Here is an 18,980-nt window from a genome sequence, read left to right on the forward strand (position 1 = left end):
ACGTTTTGTTTTTATTATTATTGATATACTGTTTAGCTTGGTTGATAGCTTAACTCTTATTATACATATTGATATGTTGACTTGATTATTTTAATGTATTTTTTGTTGTTGATTTTCAACAATAATCAGTAAAAAGATTTTAAAATGAAATGAAAATGAAAAGATTCAGTATTCACTTCTTAATTCGGACATAAAGTTTCATAAGGTGTGGGACCTTTTCTTGAATACTTTTATAACTGCTCTTTAGATTAAGTTTATCCTTTTTGTTGTACTACAATCCCTTACTTTCAGCTTTTTTTCCCCCCTGTAAGTTTTATGGTTTTTTGTTGTGAATTACATTATAGTTTTGGTAGTCAGCATTATATTTTCTTTTTTTTTTTAAATATATATTTACAGCTCTGTGGGACTGAATGCTCTGACTAATTTTTCTTTTATACATAGAAATAGCTGGCCTGGGGTTTTATAGTGGGAGGGTGGGGAGGATACTAATTTTATATGAATTTATTTTGGGTGTTTTTTTTTCTTATTGTTATGAATTATATATTGGACACGTTTGTTTCGCACTGTATAAATCATTTCATTGGTTGTTTTTTTGTAGCTGTATTGTAAAAAAGCATAAAAAATTAATTAAAAAAACAGAATCAGTTTTTGCTCCCACAATGAAATTAGAATTCAGTCAAATATGCAGTGGGATGTTGCATTGTATGAGGTGGCTATGTATTCATGCGAACCCCAGAGTTTATATTTCTTATGGAAACAGATTAAAATACAAAGGTTACTTGCATTATTTGGTTCTTCTGGAATTTAACTTTTATTGAGTTAATTTTTTTCCAGAATATCCAGTTTAAAAAAGAATGTAAAGTTTGCATTAACACAATAAAGGAAGCATAGTCCAGTATTCCAATAATACATTTACTTTCAAGCCATACATTTCACGGCAGAGGATGATCATCCACTTTTGCTGTTAAATAAGCAGTTGATTGGCCAAACCTTTATAAAGGAAAACATTATTATAATATTTCATAGAAAACCAATTTATTAACCCATACCACTTAAAAAGTTTCAGAAACTGTGGCAGTGGAAAGAGAATGAAGAAAAATATTTCAAATTTCAACAGAACTGAAATTATTGATATGGTGTAACTTTTCGAAGAAACCCAGATCACATGGTGAGACTCCAAATACCGGAAAAAATATTAACTATCTTTGAAATTGCAAAATGTGGAACTCAAGCCATTCTGAAATAAGGAGCTGAGTTATTGTATAGCAATACTTTGGTCAGGACAAACATTATTATACTGCGTTAATTCTCCTTTACCTAAACAAGCATATAAACCCATAAACTGAGTGTTGCAAATACTGTTTTTTTATTTAAATAGAAAGAAAAGTGCAACAAACAAGATTTAGAATTACTGAAGGTATTCTGTGGCATTGTATGAAGATGTTAGTGTATTTGACAAGCGTACCAACTAGCGCTCGAGAGGCTTTCATAGAAATTTGGCATTTCCCTAAAGGGCGTGTTTAGAGAACAGTTGACTGGATCAAAGATAAAGTGGGTAACTAGATTAAAGTCCTACTTTACTTGCCATCCAACATATTAAATAAATAAAAAATATTTGAAAAACCATCTTGGTCAATAAAGGCACAATAAATACACACGATTACACACAAAAATCCCTTATTTTGATTCATTTCATCTCATCAGTTTCTCCAAAGAATAAATCCCTGCATGAAGTACAAATTCAAATCATAACCAGCCTGGACCCACTATTCTTTCAGGTAATAGAAACTTACCTATTTTTTCTGTAGTTCTCCACTTTATATTTCACCAATTTTTTTTAAAAAAAGCACAATTCAATGCTAGAATCATTCAGCATCTCTCTATGGGGGAGGATGGGTGGACAACAGAACTAAATATAAAATAGTATCTATATTCTCCACTTCAGCATTACTCCTGATGGTGGTGAAGGCTTTATTAAAAAAATGCTTTTTCACCAAATTATCACACTTCTCAAGTGATGGCTAGAGTACCAATTGCCCTTAGGACATCTAAATGGCCTTCATCATTTGGAATCTTGCCGTTAGAAACTACAGACAATAGCGGCATCACAACATATCAGTAGTTTTCAGTGATAGGAGACAAACTCGAACTAAAATGCACAGTTTGATGTTGTGCCACAGTACATTCACTGCGTCACAGACTGGAAAGCCTCAAATATCTATCATTTTGCTATAATTATGCATTGACTTGCAGAAAATAGTGATAATGAGCGATCGCTCTGGATGCCTTTATTAGCTGCATAAAGACTGCATAGCAGAAGCACTGTCACTGGGTTTGACATAAAGAAAAAATATAAACCAAAATTATTCCAAGTACATTTATGGCATACAAATAATCTTGTTCCTCTTTTCCAGCTTTTCATCCCTACTGGCCACCCCTTCTCTCCCTGGGCTGTAATTCTATGGAAACTAGTACCCTGTGATTATTCACTTGTTGTTGATACATACAGTATTGGTGGATTATTCCAATGCGGGGAGGAGGAACAACACAATAAACCAGTTCTTGTGCTCATCTAACAGCCATATGCTTTGGATGGTGGTGAGCAATCAGAAGCAGAATGAGAAATTTGGACTTTCCTAATATAGAAGCATCAAAGCCAACAAAAAAAAAAATCCCTATTACTAACTTAACAGAGACTAGCTAAAAGTAAATACAATATGAGAGGCTAATCAAAGTTCAGGTCCTCCAGCTCTCCTCAACCTACTTACTTAGATAAACAGATGCCATAGAAGGTTTTAAATAACAACTCTAAATATCATAATTATTGCTTGGAAATTGACCCAAATCCTTAAAAAGTTTTAAAAGCTTCTGGAAACACTTTTTAAGAAGGTGAATGGAAAATAGATTTCTATATTCCCTTGGTCTGAAACATGTTCTCGTCTGTTTTCAGAAACTGTGCTTGATGGAAAGTGTGAAAGTAAATTTATTTATTAGTCAAAGTGCATTTTGCTACATTTCTTGATAAGGGTAACAGGTTTTTTTTCAAAAGCATAGCCAGCACATGGCTTCTATACTCAACCTACCATTGTCACACTGTAAATTCTTCTTTCATTTCCCATTCAGCCACTGTAGGGGCTTGCAATTTGATAAAGTTTACTGGAATGATTAATAGAGACTCAATCATTTCTGCAATAATTCCAATCAGCAAAATGTATATGTGCAAGTGCAAACTTCAAATAAAGTTAATAAATGCCAGAGTGTTGAGCAGAAATTGCTGAAGTTTGACTACATTGTTTGTACCCTAGGCTGCTGGAATAATTTAATTAACAACATTAAGACAGAGATGGGCAATAGCCTGGGTTTGTTCATGATCTCTTAACACTATACATATTGCTAGTAAGTTTTCAGTTTTGTTTTGAAGACGCCTAGTTACCAAAGGAAATTTATTTTAACTAGGATCTTTGACAGCAGCAACATTTTTCAAAGGTTCCCCACATCCCTTTATTCGATCAAAACAAGAAATCTCCTTTTCCCAATTATAAAAAATAAATTGATAGGTAGACAATCATCACAAGGGTAATACCACACCCAAATAATCGGCCCAACTCTACAGGACAAGTCTGACATGTAGGGAACATAAAAAGGTGAATAATGATTTTTGTCACTATTGCTCACTAAGGACTTGTATATGAAATTGAACAGTACTCATGTCTCATGAATTTCATTACATCTTCCATTTTTTCCTTAATCCATACCATGAAGCAGCACCATCTGTGGCCAGAACCAACTGCTTATATACAAAGTAGAATGTCTAAGGCACTCTGAACAATAAAATAACTTTTTTTCTAAGAGGAGATGCAGGAGGCATCGATCTGAACTTTTCCAAAGAGCAGATAATGTCCGATAGGATACTTCAAATACTACTTCCTCATTAACATCCCCGCAAACCCTCCCACCCAGCCCTGCCCCAACACTCATCCCAATTCCATTATCTTCAGTTCATTTCGTTAAACATCCTTACTAGCAATACTCAGGGCCATTCAGAAAATAAAATGTCTTGGTTCTAATAAATAGGAGAGAAATGGCAGTAAGTATGAATATTACAGAAAAGAAAAACACACAAAAGAAAATAAAGTTCTTTTTCCACAGCTCCTAGTGTGCGAACAAAATTAACAGTTGAAGACTTAAACATTTATATAATCCTCCATCCCGAAGCACCTCAGCCATTAGGCGGCGTGTTCAAAGACGTTCCAGGAAATCACTGCAACAATGTTCTGGAGACTGCAACATTCTTTGGCTGCTAAATGTTTTTCGGAATTCATGCAGTTAATGCACAATATGTGCACTTCTGCTAATAAGAGAAAATAGCTACTGCCATTTCCTAGCCATAACACATGTCAAGAGGGACTTTTCCAGCCTTTTATCCTTCTGAGTTACTTCAATAAAGAAATCTCAAATACTATGCATCCATCATTTTGAATGTGAGGGATCAAGAGAAAAAATTGCACTTTTGCTCACTGGGTGAACATTCAGTCAGTTCATTTTTGCCATATTTCATTTCCAACCTACATTATTAAAGTTTCTGCTGCACAGAAATATCTTGAAATTTGCTTTTGCTTATTAAAAACACTGCAGAGTCAAGATTAGGGTGCTCAAGTTGAATAGGCAGATGTCAGAATCATTTTCAGCATCCTGTTATAGCAATTTAGTTTCTAGACGCAACCAGTGTAAACCTTGTCTGACGTAGTGTACAAGTTCAGTCATGCTGCTGGTCAAGGATAAAAGGCCAACTGCTGCATCCAGCTCTGCAAAGAATTCTAAGAAACACACAAAAATAACATTAGAGATTTTGCATTAAACATGTTAGCTTGACTAGAATGCAATGTAATGAGATTCCCACTTTATCTAAAGCAGCTTTATGCAAAAACAGTTCTCAACATTTAACAGAATTATAAAAAAAATTCATTCTGTTCTTCAAACGGAAACAGACACGCAGTGAAACTGTCAAATAAGTAATCTTCAAGTAAATGAATAAATGGAAACAGACTTGAACTAATAGGTTTCTTCTTTTAGTCATATTTTTAATAGTGAAATTAAAGAAAATTATGAAGACTGGAACAATCTATTATATTTTAACATTACATCACCACACAAAAATACTAATAGTTATTTGCAGTGCTTGTAGAGAATGGATTCTGTGCCTGAATACCCAACATTTAGTTGGTACTTTTAACCTCATGTTAAGACTGACATTATTCCCAAAATAGTAACAAATAATTCATTTTTGTTTCAATTTATATGCTAGTCTCACTTCAAAATAAGGCAATTAACTTTTGCATCAATAACTTTCTTCTTCCACTTTATTAGTTGCACCATGGTTCAGGGAGCAATTCAATAGTGGAGAGAGAAGAGAAATGTAGTGGCAAATGGGGATAGTATAGTCAAGCGAACAGACAATTCTCTGTTGCAAGGATCATAAGTCCTGAAGACTGTTTTGTTTGTTGGCTGCCTGGATTTGGGACATCTAACCTGACCTGTTTAGGATTTTGGAATGGGAAGGGAAGATCCAGTTATTGTGGTCCATGTGGGTACCAATGAAGTAGGAAGAACAAGAGGTTCTTCTGAAGAGATTTGAGGAAATAGGGATCAAATTAAAATGCAGAAAAAGGTAATAATCTCTGGACTGTTATTCGAACCACGTACAAATTGCCACAGCATTAGTAAGATCAGAGAGCTAAATGTGTTGCTCAAAGATTGGTGTGGGAAAAGTTGGTTGAATTCATGGGACATTAGTACCAGTATTGGGGAAGAAGGGAACTGTTCCGATGGGCCAGGCTCGACCTGAACCATGCTGGAAAAGGGTCCTGGTGAATCACTAAAAAGGTGTGGAGGAGAGAGCAGCGCGCCGCACGTGCACAGCCCTCCGGTGAAAAATGATATCGTATCCGTTAAATAGGGGCCGTGGACAATTCTGATTTGATGGAGAGGGACATGAAAGCACAGAGGAACATCTGGAGAAATTTCTGAAACGCTCGTTCACTGCTGTCGTTACTGCGTGGTTGGGAATCTTCCGGAGGGTAGGCCTCAAAATCCCCGGCTTTGCCTGCTGTTGGCAACTGAGATTGAGGTCGAATCATTCGGACAGAGATGGCGCTCAGTACTTGGTGTCGCACAGCTGATTCGGAGGCTCGAAGTTTTCAGATGACTCAGAGATGGATTGTGGTCGGGCATGGCAGGGAGAGTTTTTCTTCCTTCTCCCGTCTGCGTGAGATGTGGGACATCTGAGAGACTTTGAACTTCTACTGTGCTCATGGACTTCTTCATCAAGTTATGGTATTGTTGCACTGTTGTAACCATATGTTATAATTATGTGGTTTTGTCAGTTTTTTCAGTCTTGGTCTGTCCTGTGTTTTGTGATATCACACCGGAGGATTCTTATTAAATGACAATAAAAGAGGACTGCATGTCTTCATAATCTAAAATAAAAGGGAAGGAGAGCGCAGGAGAGACTAGACGTCTCCAGAACAAAAGATAAGACAAAGACTTTAAAAAGGAATGAGAATTTAACTTCAGGTAACACAAGATGGTGAATATAGGGCTGAAGGTGTTATTAAATCCTTCAAGAGAAGTGACATACGATCAGAAAATGAAGAATCCTTGTGGATAGAGTTAAGAAACTGCAAAGATATAAAGACTGTGTTGGGAGTTATATACAGGTCTCAGAACAGTAGCCAGGTTGTGGGGTATAAATTACATTGGAAAATAAGAAAGACATATTAAAAAGGACAATGTTATGATAGGCTTAGGGGATTTCAATACGCTGATAGACTGGGAAAATCAGGTGGGTGTTGGATCCAAAAAAGAACAAATTCGTAGAATGCCTATAAGATGGCTTTTTAGAGCCGCTTTTCATCGAACACACTAGGGAAAGGATAATTCTGGATCTGCTGTTATGCAATGAACCAGAATTGATTAGGGATCTTAAGGTAAAGGATCCCTTAGGAGGCAGTGATAACAATATGATAGAATTCACCATGCAGTTTGAGAAGGAGAAGCTAAAATCAGGTGCATCAGTATTACAGTTGAGTAAAGGGAACTACAGAGGCAGGAGACAGCAGCTGGCCAAAGTTGATTTGAAGGGGACACTAGCAGAGATGATGGTAGAGCAACAAAGGTTGGAATTTCTGGAAATAATTTGGGAGAGACAGGAAAGGTCAACCCAAAATGAAACAGCATTCTAAAGGGAGGATGCTTCAGTTATTGCTGACACAGTGTAAAAGCAAAAGAGAGGGCATACAATATAGCAAAAGTTAGTGGGATGCTAGTGGATTGGGAAGCTTTCAAAAACCAACAAAAGGCAACTTAAAAAAAAGCAACAAGGAGAGAAAAGATAAAATAAGGTAAACTGGGAATAATATAAAAGGATACAAGCTTTTTCAGATATATGAAGAGTAAAAGACAGGCAAGAGTGGACATCAAACCACTGGAAAACGATGCTGGAAAGGTAGGAATGGGAGATAAAGAAATAGCGGATGAACTGAATAAGTATTTTGTGTCTGTCATCACTGTGGAAAACACTATCAGCATGCCAGAGATTCAAGTGTGTTGACAGCATAAGTGAATATAATCACTATTACTTAGGAGAAGGTGCTTGCAAAGCTGCGAAGTCTGAAGGTAGACTGGGAAAGTGGATCACATGGACCACACCACAGGCTTCTGAAGGAAGCATCTTTAGAGATTGTGGCCAAATCAATAATGATTTTTCAAGAATCACTAGATTCTGGAATCGTTCCAGAGGAAAGGAAAAATTGCACATGTCACTCCATTTTTTAAGGGAGGGAGACAAAAGATAGGAAATAATAGGCTAACACGAGGAAATCTGCAGATGCTGCAATTTCAAGCAACACACTAAACGTTGCTGGCGAACAGAGCATGTCAGGCAGCATCTATAGGAAGAGGTACAGTCGACGTTTTGGGCCGAGACCCTTTGTCAGGACTAACTGAAAGAAACATAGAAACATAGAAAATAGGTGCAGGAGTAGGCCATTCGGCTCTTCGAGCTTGCACCGCCATTCAGTATGATCATGGCTGATCATCCAACTCAGAACCCTGTACCAGCCTTCCCTCCATACCCCCTGATCCCTTTAGCCACAAGGGCCATATCTAACTCCCTCTTAAATATAGCCAATGAACTGGCCTCAACTGTTTCCTGTGGCAGAGAATTCCACAGATTCACCACTCTCTGTGTGAAGAAGTTTTTCCTAATCTCTGTCCTAAAAGGCTTCCCCTTTATCCTCAAACTGTGACCCCTCGTTCTGGACTTCCCCATCATCAGGAACAATCTTCCTGCATCTAGCCTGTCCAATCCCTTTAGGATTTTATATGTTTCAATAAGTTCCCTCCTCAGTCTTCCAAATTCCAATGAGTATAAGCCTAGTCGATCCAGTCTTTCATCATATGAAAGTCCTGCCATCCCAGGAATCAATCTGGTCAACCTTCTTTGTACTCCCTCTATGGCAAGAATGTCTTTCCTCAGATTAGGGGACCAAAACTGCACACAATACTCCAGGTGTGGTCTCACTAAGGCCTTGTCCAACTGCAGTAGTACCTCCCTGCTCCTGTACTCGAATCCTCTTGCTATGAATGCCAGCATACCATTGGCCTTTTTCACCGCCTGCTGTACCTGCATGCCCACTTTCAATGACTGGTGTATAATGACACCCAGGTCTTGTTGCACCTCCCCTTTTCCTAATCGGCCACCATTCAGATAATAATCTGTTTTCCTGTTTTTGCCACCAAAGTGGATAACCTCACATTTATCCACATTAAATTGCATCTGCCATGAATTTGCCCACTCACCTAACCTATCCAAGTCACCCTGCATCCTCTTAGCATCCTCCTCACAGCTGACACTGCCGCCCAGCTTCGTGTCATCCGCAAACTTGGAGATGCTGCATTTAATTCTCTCGTCTAAGTTATTAATGTACATTGTAAACAACTGGGGTCCCAGCACTGAGCCTTGCGGTACCCCACTAGTCACTGCCTGCCATTTTGAAAAGGTCCCGTTTATTCCCACTCTTTGCTTCCTGTCTGCCAACCAATTCTCTATCCACATCAATACCATACCCCCAATACCGTGTGCTTTAAGTTTGCACACTAATCTCCTGTGTGGGACCTTGTCAAAAACCTTTTGAAAATCCAAACATACCACATCCACTGGTTCTCCCCTATCCACTCTACTGGTTACATCCTCAAAAAATTCTATGAGATTCGTCAGACATGATTTTCCTTTCACAAATCCATGCTGACTTTGTCCGATGATTTCACTGCTTTCCAAATGTGCTGTTATCACATCTTTGATAACTGACTCTAGCATTTTCCCCACCACCGATGTCAGGCTTACCAGTCTACAATTCCTCGGTTTCTCTCTCCCTCCTCTTTTAAAAAGCTGGGGTACATTAGCCACCCTCCAATCCTCAGGAACTAGTCCAGAATCTAAAGAGTATTGAAAAATTATCTCCACTGCATCCACTATTTCTTGGGCTACTTCCTTAAGCTCTCTGGGATGCAGACCATCTGGCCCTGGGGATTTATCTGCCTTTAATCCCTTCAATTTACCTAACACCACTTCCCTACTAACATGTATTTCGCTCAGTTCCTCCATCTCACTGGACCCTCTGTCCCCTACTATTCAGTAAGAGATTTGAAAGTGGGGGGGGGGGGGGAGGGGAGATCGGAAATGATAGGAGAAGACAGGAGGGGGAGGGATGAAGCCAAGAGCTGTACAGTTGATTGGCAAAAGGGATAGGAGAGAATCATGGGACAGGAGGCCCAGGGAGAAAGAAAGGCAGGGAGGAGGGGGAGAGCCCAGAGGATGGGCGAGTAGTATTGTGAGAGGGACAGAGGGAGAAAGAGAGAGAAAGAAAAAAAATATATACACAAACACACACACACACACACACAATAATAAATAAATAAATAAATAACGGATGGGGTACGAAGGGGAGGTGGGGCATTAACGGAAGTTTGAAAAGTCAATGTTCATGCCATCAGGTTGGAGGCTACCCAGACGGAATATGAGGTGTTGTTCCTCCAAGCTGAGTGTGGCTTCATCTTTACAGTAGAGGAGGCCGTGGATAGACATATCAGAATGGGAATGGGATGTGGAATTAAAATGTGTGGCCACTGGGAGATCCTGCTTTCTCTGGCAGACAGAGCGTAGGTGTTCAGCGAAACGATCTCCCAGTCTGTGTTGGGTCTCGCCAATATATAGAAGGCCGCATCGGGAGCACTGGATGCAGTATATCACCCCAACCGACTCACAGATAAAGTGTCGCCTCACCTGGAAGGACTGTCTGGGGCCCTGAATGGTGGTGAGGGAGAAAGTGTAAGGGCATGTGCAGCACTTGTTCCGCTTACAAGGATAAGTGCCAGGAGGGAGATTGGTAGGGAGGGATGGGGGGGGAAAGAATGGACAAGGGAGTCACGTAGGGAGCGATCCCTGCGGAAAGCAGAGAGAGAGGGGCAGGGAAAGGTGCTTAGTGGTGGGATCTCGTTGGAGGTGACGGAAGTTACAGAGAATTATATGTTGGACCCGGAGGCTGGTGGGGTGGTAGGCGAGGACAAGGGGAACCCTATTCCTAGTGGGGTGGCGGGAGGATGGGGTGAGAGCAGATGTGCGTGAAATGGGAGAGATGCGTTTGAGAGCAGTGTTGATGGTGGAGGAAGGGAAGCACCCTTTTTTTTAAAAAAGGAGGACATCTCCTTCGTCCTGGAATGAAAAGCCTCATTCTGAGAGCAGATGTGGGGCAGATGGAGGAATTGCGAGAAGGGGATGGCATTTTTGCAAGAGACAGGGTGGGAAGAGGAATAGTCCAGATAGCTGTGGGAGTCCGTAGGCTTATAGTACACATCAGTAGCTAAGCTGTCTCCAGAGAAAGAGACAGAAAGATCTAGAAAGGGGAGGGAGGTGTCGGAAACGGACCAGGTAAACTTGAGGGCAGGGTGAAAGTTGGAGACAAAGTTAATGAAGTCAACGAGCTCAGCATGCGTGCAGGAAGCAGTGCCAATGCAGTCATCGATGTAGCGAAGGAGAAGTGGGGGACGGATACCAGTACAGGTTTGGAACATGGATTGTTCCACAAAGCCAACAAAAAGGCAGGCATAGCTGGGACCCATATGGGTGCCCATGGCTACACCTTTAGTTTGGAGGAAGTGGGAGGAGCCAAAGGAGAAATTATTAAGGACTAATTCCGCTAGACGGAGCAGAGTGGTGGTAGAGGGGAACTGGTTGGGTCTAGAATCCGAAAAGAAGTGGAGAGCTTTGAGACCTTCCTGGTGGGGGATGGAAGTATATAGGGACTGGACATCCATGGTGAAAATAAAGCGGTGGGGGCCAGGACACTTAAAATCAGTGAAAAGTTTCAGAAAAATTTCTCCTCGTACCTCATCCATTAGCTATCTATCTATTTATTTTGTGTGTGTGTGTGTGTGTGTGTGTGTGTGTGTGTGTGTGTGTGTGTGTGTGTGTGTGTGTGTGTGTGTGTGTGTGTGTGTGTGTGTGTGTGTGTGTGTGTGTGTGTGTGTGTGTGTGGGCTTCCCCCCTCCTCCTTTCTTTCTCCCTGGGCCTCCTGTCCCATGATCCTCTCATATCCCTTTTGCCAATCACCTGTCCAGCTCTTGGCTCCATCCCTCCCCCTCCTGTCTTCTCCTATCATTTTGGATCTCCCCCTCCCACTTTCAAATCTCTTACTAGCTCTTTTTTCAGTTAGTCCTGACGAAGGGTCTTGGCCCGAAATGTCGGATGTACCTCTTCCTATAGATACTGCCTGGCCTGCTGCATTCACCAGCAACTTTGATGAAATAATAGGCTAGTTGGCTTGACTTCAGTAGCTGGCAAGATGTTCAAGTCCATTAAGGAGGAGATTTCTGAATACTTGAAGGAACACGTTAAAATAAGCCAAAGTCAGCATGGTTTCCTTAAGGGGAAATCTTGCCTGACAAATCTGTTGGAATTCTTTGAGGAAATAACAGGCAGGGTGGACAGAGAAGAGTCAGTGGATGCTGTTTATTTGGATTTTTCAGAAGGGCTTTGACAAGGTGTCATATACGTGGCTGCCAGACAAGACATCATGGTATTACAGGAATGATAGTAAGGACAGAAGATTGGCTGATTGGTTGAAGCCAGAGAGTGGGAATAAAAGGAACCTCTTCTGGTTGGCTATTGGTAACAAGTGGTGTTTCGCAGGGTTAGCTGTTGGGTCCACTACATGTTATGTGTTAATGATCTAGATGATGGAATTGATTTCTTTGTGGCCAAGTTTGCAGATGATACAAAGATAGATGGAGGGTCAGGTAGTGTTGTGGACTTGGGGAGTCTGCAGGGGTTGGACAGCTTAGGGGAATGGGCAGCCAAGTAGCAGATGGAATATGGAAGTGCAAGGTCCTGCACTTTGTTAGGAGGAATAAGAGCACAGACTATTTTCTAAATGGAGAACAAATTTAGAAATTATAGGTGAAATTTTGCCACAAAAGGCTGTGGAGACCAAATTGTTGGGTATATTTTTAAAGAAAAAGTTATAGGTTCTTGATTAATAAGGGTGTCAAAGGTTACGGGAGAAGGAAGGTGAATGAGGTTGAGATGGAAAATAAATCAGCCATGATCGAATGGCGGGGCAGACACAATGGGCTAAACGGCCTAAAACTATGATGTCTTATGGTCTTTTAAAGATAAACCATTAATATCAGAAAATAGTCTATTGAGCAAGCAACAAGGATATACTTTACCCCTCAGTTGTTTTTTCTTACCCTTGTTTTTTTTCGCTAGTGCATCTGCTTGTTCCCACAAGTCATGGCCATGGAGGAAAATGGAGGTGATGTTGACGTAGGTGGATGCCAGTTGATGAATGGCGTGTGGAACGGCAACACTTCCACCATTACTGACAGATCCTGTCTGCGAGCCTCCAGAGCTGGCAGGGGATGGCGTCTGAGACAATGGAGAAGGTGTGCCAGTGCTTCTGAATGTAAAGAAATTAAACGAAGGCTGAGCTTATATGCATACATCCCAAAAATACATTAGTTTTTAATCAAGGTGGCAATTATCCTCTTAATAAGCATCTTAAAGCAACAGGTACCTATTTCTTTAAATATTAGTACAGATGTATAGTTAATAACCACATGTTCATTAAGTTGCCATGTCACATTGCTTCTACACTGCTCAACTACAAAGAGTAGTACAGTTAATAGAAATGGAAATCATACTTGTTACTGGTACTTAACAAGTCAATGGCAGATTGCATATTCCATATATCCAGTGTATGATTAAATCCAAGCTGATGCATTACCATTGCTGATATAATCAGTAAATTTAGCTCACTAATCTTGAGTTGATTGAAAGGAAATGTCGGGATACATGACAGTAATGAAACACTTATTTTAGGTAATGCAATATTTAAAGTACTAGTCTAAAAGGATACAGATTAGAGCTACAGGTACTAATTACCTGGCAACACGAGGAGATGGAGCTTGAGCTGTCCTGGAAGAACTCTGGAATAGAAGACAATTGCTCAGTTTGCTGTGAAAGTTCTTGGATCCACAACAATTTAGATTCTGGTTCTCACTTCTTTCTTCTATTCCTGAAAGTACTAACTGATATTGGGATACAGCTTCTCAAACGCCAACTGCATTCCAACTGTGTGCCCAAATGCCTATTCCCCCCCATGTCCCAGCTTAGACAAAGGATCTCAGAGGCCCCTTACAACAAAGTTCAATCCTGGTGCCATTCCAGTGAAATGGACATTTTTAAAGAAGAGACAGCAAGTAATTTATGAATATTCATTCTTCACTTTCTCCTCCCCAACTTAACACATGAACCGGTACAGTGATTGAGGTAATCACGATCCTCATCTACATGGTCCAGCACCAATTAGGTCAAAGGAATCAGGTTAAAGACTTAAAAATTATAAATAAATTAACTGGTATAACTGGAAAACTGCATGAGAAAGAACTATTCAGATGTGAAAATGACTGATAAATGATGTTCTTCACACCCTATGCATACCTTGAAATGTTCACTTAAGGCCTTTGAGTATTTCAATGCAGTATCTTTCTTAAATCTGAACATTGCCATTGAGAGCAGAGACTGGCAGCGAATACTGTTAAATACAAATTTAAAAAGTAATTTTACTCCTATTGCTAAGTACATTGGGAAATGTTATTACATTATTGAGTGCAAGATATTACATACCATAATACTACAAATATTTTTTCTACACGAGTTGCTGATGAGTCATTGTAGTTTATTAGTTTCAGGATATACCTGTGAGCAAGTTATAAAATGAAGGTTATGTCAATCATTGTGGTTGAAATAATGCTACACGAAGATGAAAGTATGACAATAAAACTAGCACTGTGCATATTATATTAAGATATTAATGACTAAAAGAGATTAATTTGAAGATTAAATCCAGACCCGAGGGTACTTACTTGATCAGATCCACAGTTTCAGAAAACATGGTGTAAGCAGACTTTGGTGGCTGCGCCTCACTTTCCATTGCTATTCCACTCTGAACAAAGGACAGTGCAGCATCCAAGTAGTTGAAAGCTTTTCCAATTTTGTCCAACTAAATAGACAGGAAAAATAGTCTTGATATTAAAATCCTTTTGATTTATCCACTGTGAGATTTTTGTTATTCACATGGGCCAAAAATTCTCTCTTCTCTTAAATCAAATCTTTATGCAAAAGTATTTTCTTTATTTTGCTTCAAAATTGCATTTGGATAAACACAAAAAACAAAGATGAAAGACTGCTGTGTGAACCTAGGATATGAAATACTTAATCATTAAAGATCAAATTGTAAACTGCGGTTTTTTTTAAGTGGGCCTTTAAAGTAAGTTTAAGAAAGACAATAAAGACAAATATGTTTACTTGGATGTGCAAACATAATTACTGCTCCTTGACAATAAGTCGTGAGGAGCCTATAGAGCCTAAAAAGGATTATAGATTAGACAAAATTTGACAAATGGATGAGAAGGTGGGAAAATATGAAATTGTCAGATTTGACAAGTACATAAAGTCTATTGTTTAAAGAGTGAGAAATCACAGTGCTCTGACATGTAATGGGATCCAAGCAACTAGTGCAAAATTTGCAAAATACTAGTAAGTTGGACAACAAGTAAATAGAAAAGTTAATAGAACATTATCATTTTGAGAGGTACCGATGACAGAAATATGGAGGTTATACAGTGGCAAGCAAAAGTTTGGGCACCCCGGTCAAAATTTCTGTTACTGTGAATAGCTAAGCGAGTAAAAGATGAACTGTTTTCCAAAAGGCATAAGGTTAAAGATGACACATTTCTTTAATATCTTAAGCAAGAAAACATTTTTATTTCCATCTTTTTCAGTTTCAAAATAGAAAAGGAAAAAGGCCCGAAGCAGAAGTTTGGGCACCCTGCATGGCAGTACTTAGTAACACCCCCTTTGGCAAGTATCACAGCTTGTAAATGCTTTTTGTAGCCAGTTAAGAGTCTTTCAATTCTTGTCTGGGGGATTTTCACCCATTCTTCCTTGCGAAAGGCTTCTAGTTCTGTGAGATTCTTGGGCCGTCTTGCATGCACGACTCTTTTGAGGTCTGCCCACAGATGCTTGATGATGTTTAGGTCAGGGGACTGTGAGGGCCATGGCAAAATCTTCATCTTGTGCCTCTTGAGGTAGTCTACTGTGGATTTTGAGGTGTGTTTAGGTTCATTATCCTGTTGTAGCCATCCTCTTTTCATCTTCAGCTTTTTTTTACATACGGTGTGATGTTTGCTTCCAGAATTTGCTGGTATTTAATTGAATTAATTCTTCCCTCAACCAGTAAATGTTCCCCGTGCCACGGGGCTGCAACACAAGCCCAAAGCATGATCGATCCACCCCCGTGCTTAACAGTTGGAGAGGTGTTCTTTTCATGAAATTCTGCACACCTTTTTCTCCAAACACACCTTTGTTCATTGCGGCCAAAAAGTTCTATTTTAACTTCATCAGTCCACAGCACTTGTTTCCAAAATGCATCAGGCTTGTTTAGATGTTCCTTTGAACCTTTGAACTTTTTGGCCGCAATGAGCAAAGGTATGTTTGGAGAAAAAAAGTAGTTAATTGAAACATGTCCAGAAGGGCATTCTCTAATGCAGGTGGAAATAGAATGGCAACAAAAATAAAAAAGTGTGCATCCATCCTTAATCTCCACTCCAAACATTACAAGCAATTTGTTTTATTCTCAGCCATGACTGAGCTTCACAACAATGATAATCTGCTCAACTTCCTGATGAGCTCCCAGTCCCATATTCTTTCCAAAACCAAGTGCATTTCTAAGCTTAATATTGTCTGCCATTGGCCAACCTCACTCCATTTACTGCTGGAACTGTCTTCATTGCCAGTGCCATTTTCAAACTCAGCACTGTCAAAGACTGCCTGGCCAATTTCCCACCACATATGAATTTCAGATCATCAAAAGTTATTCCTGTTCAGTAGTCCAGGTTTCCTCAATTCCTCAAAATGCTGAATTTCTACTGTTATTTAAAATCTTAGCTATCTTCAAAAGCATAGTAAGATTATCAATGATGAACTGATCATACAAACATAGGAACAGTTAGGTCACATACATCAGCTCTGAGCTGGTGCTTTTCTTGTGAGCTACCCAAGTTTACTCACATTCTTTTCCCATCCACCCAAACATTTCTTTAAAAACAACTATTTAATTGCCTTTTCAGCAAAATTATGGGCTCTGTGACATAGACTGTGGTTTAATTTCCATCTAACGAACACTGATAAGACAATTCCCTCATTATTCCTTTAATTACTTTTGCAATTATCTCACTGACCAGTGGAATTATCTTCTGACTAAAACCTATCTTTCTTGCTTGTGATATTTAAAAAAAATCAGCAGCTTTTCAAGTCTCCCCTTTGCAATTCACTTCTAATCCAAATAACATTCCTGTCAAACACGCATGTGCTGGAGGAACTCAGCAAGTTAGGTGGTATCAATGGAAGGGAATTTATATTTTGGGACTAGAAGGAAAGGGGCTGAAGATTCCAGTGAACCCACTTTACGGCTCTTCCGACATACATGTTTGAAGCTGTTCAATGAAAGTTGTGCAAGGCATTTTGTAAGTGCATGATTTTGCACGTTCTTACATTGCAGACTCCGGATACAATAGGGTCTTTTAAGAGGCTCTTAGATAGGTGCAGGGAGCTTGGAAAAATAGAGGGCTATGTGGTAGGGAAATTCTGGGCAGTTTCTAGAGTGGGTTACATGGTTGGTACAACATTGTGGGGCGAAGGACCTGTCACATGCTATAGATGTCCATGTTCTATGTTCTACTGAGTTTGACAAATTTGCTAATTATTCAGGTAAGAATCAAAGAAAGCTCAAGTGTAGTTTGTTTACCCCCAAAAAAATGTCACTACCAGTAACTTACCATAACATCAGCTTTGTGCTTTATTTTTTTGGCTTCCTGCAAGTGATGCTCTACTGAATATTGCCTTAATAAAGAAAAGTATTGGAGGTCAGAATGTGTGTAGGCATGTTTGATTATAGACAATAGCATGTTTTGGTGCTATGGAAACCAACACATTTAAATTAAATTACTTGTCATCAAACTTGAGTAGAGGCCTTGTTGGTTTGGAGTTTCCATTAGGGAGGAGTTGTTCTGGAGTGACATTACTGGCAGAACCCTGGTAAGACACCTGAAAATAAGAAAGTTTTACAAATGTTCATTCTGAAGTTTTCAAATACTGCAGAAGCACAAAGAAACATTAATTGTGCTTAAAGCCAACTGAATGGAAAGTAAACCATACAATATGGTACAAATCCCACAGAAGGACAAAGGCTACCATGTTCCATGTCTGTGCAAAATTACAAGGTCTCAGGTAGGGCAATGTTACCAGCTTTATAAATGGCATCAATATATTTGTCAAGAAAAAAAAGTTTCCAAAGCTGTTAATATTAACCACTGTTGAGAAATATAAATATACATCATGGCCAAGGGCAGTTATTATACTGCCAGCAGCAATAAACTACAGATGCTGGGAATCCCAAACATAAACAGAATTTTGGAAGTACCTAGGAGAACTCATTAATCAGAACTGAAAAAGTGAGAAAACATGAAGTTGTGAGGAAAGGGGTGGGGGGGGGGCGGAGAGAGAGGAGTAGAGAAAAACACTTTTCTCCAACCCCCAACAAGTTCGTGTTAACTAATTAAAGTTCAAAGTAAATGTTATTATCAGTGTGTGTGTGTGTGTGTATGTATGTGTATATATATATATATAGAAGGGATTAAAGGCAGATAAATCCCCAGGGCCAGATGGTCTGCATTCCAGAGTGCTTAAGGAAGTAGCCCAAGAAATAGTGGATGCATTAGTGATAATTTTTCAAAACTCTTTAGATTCTGGATTAGTTCCTGAGGATTGGAGGGTGGCTAATGTACCCCAGCTTTTTAAAAGAGGAGGGAGAGAGAAACTGGGGAATTGTAGATTGGTAAGCCTGTCATCGGTGGTGGGGAAAATGCTAGAGTCAGTTATCAAAGATGTGATAACAGCACATTTGGAAAGCAGTGAAATCATCGGACAAAGTCAGCATGGATTTGTGAAAGGAAAATCATGTCTGACGAATCTCATAGAATTTTTTGAGGATGTAACCAGTAGAGTGGATAGGGGAGAACCAGTGGATGTGGTATGTTTGGATTTTCAAAAGGTTTTTGACAAGGTCCCACACAGGAGATTAGTGTGCAAACTTAAAGCACACGGTATTGGGGGTATGGTATTGATGTGGATAGAGAATTGGTTGGCAGACAGGAAGCAAAGAGTGGGAATAAACGGGACCTTTTCAAAATGGCAGGCAGTGACTAGTGGGGTACCGCAAGGCTCAGTGCTGGGACCCCAGTTGTTTACAATGTACATTAATAACTTAGACGAGAGAATTAAATGCAGCATCTCCAAGTTT

General features: G+C 39.5%; 1 protein-coding gene across 1 annotated transcript in view; it reads right to left on the minus strand.

The window, feature by feature from the left end:
* Positions 1 to 898: 898 nt before the first annotated feature.
* Positions 899 to 18,980, minus strand: part of LOC140195190 (AF4/FMR2 family member 1-like) — a 160,423-nt gene continuing 142,341 nt past the window's right edge. Inside the window, exons 14-21 of the mRNA XM_072253108.1 lie at positions 17,628 to 17,725; positions 17,458 to 17,521; positions 14,485 to 14,621; positions 14,246 to 14,317; positions 14,060 to 14,153; positions 13,502 to 13,545; positions 12,808 to 13,016; positions 899 to 4,817 (exon numbers count right to left, since the gene is read on the minus strand). Coding sequence (XP_072109209.1) covers positions 4,696 to 4,817; positions 12,808 to 13,016; positions 13,502 to 13,545; positions 14,060 to 14,153; positions 14,246 to 14,317; positions 14,485 to 14,621; positions 17,458 to 17,521; positions 17,628 to 17,725 — 840 coding nt within the window. The 3' untranslated portion in view covers positions 899 to 4,695. The remainder of the gene's footprint in view (positions 4,818 to 12,807; positions 13,017 to 13,501; positions 13,546 to 14,059; positions 14,154 to 14,245; positions 14,318 to 14,484; positions 14,622 to 17,457; positions 17,522 to 17,627; positions 17,726 to 18,980) is intronic.

The sequence above is a fragment of the Mobula birostris genome, chromosome 3 (assembly GCF_030028105.1).
Source record: "Mobula birostris isolate sMobBir1 chromosome 3, sMobBir1.hap1, whole genome shotgun sequence".
Lineage (NCBI taxonomy): Eukaryota > Metazoa > Chordata > Chondrichthyes > Myliobatiformes > Myliobatidae > Mobula > Mobula birostris.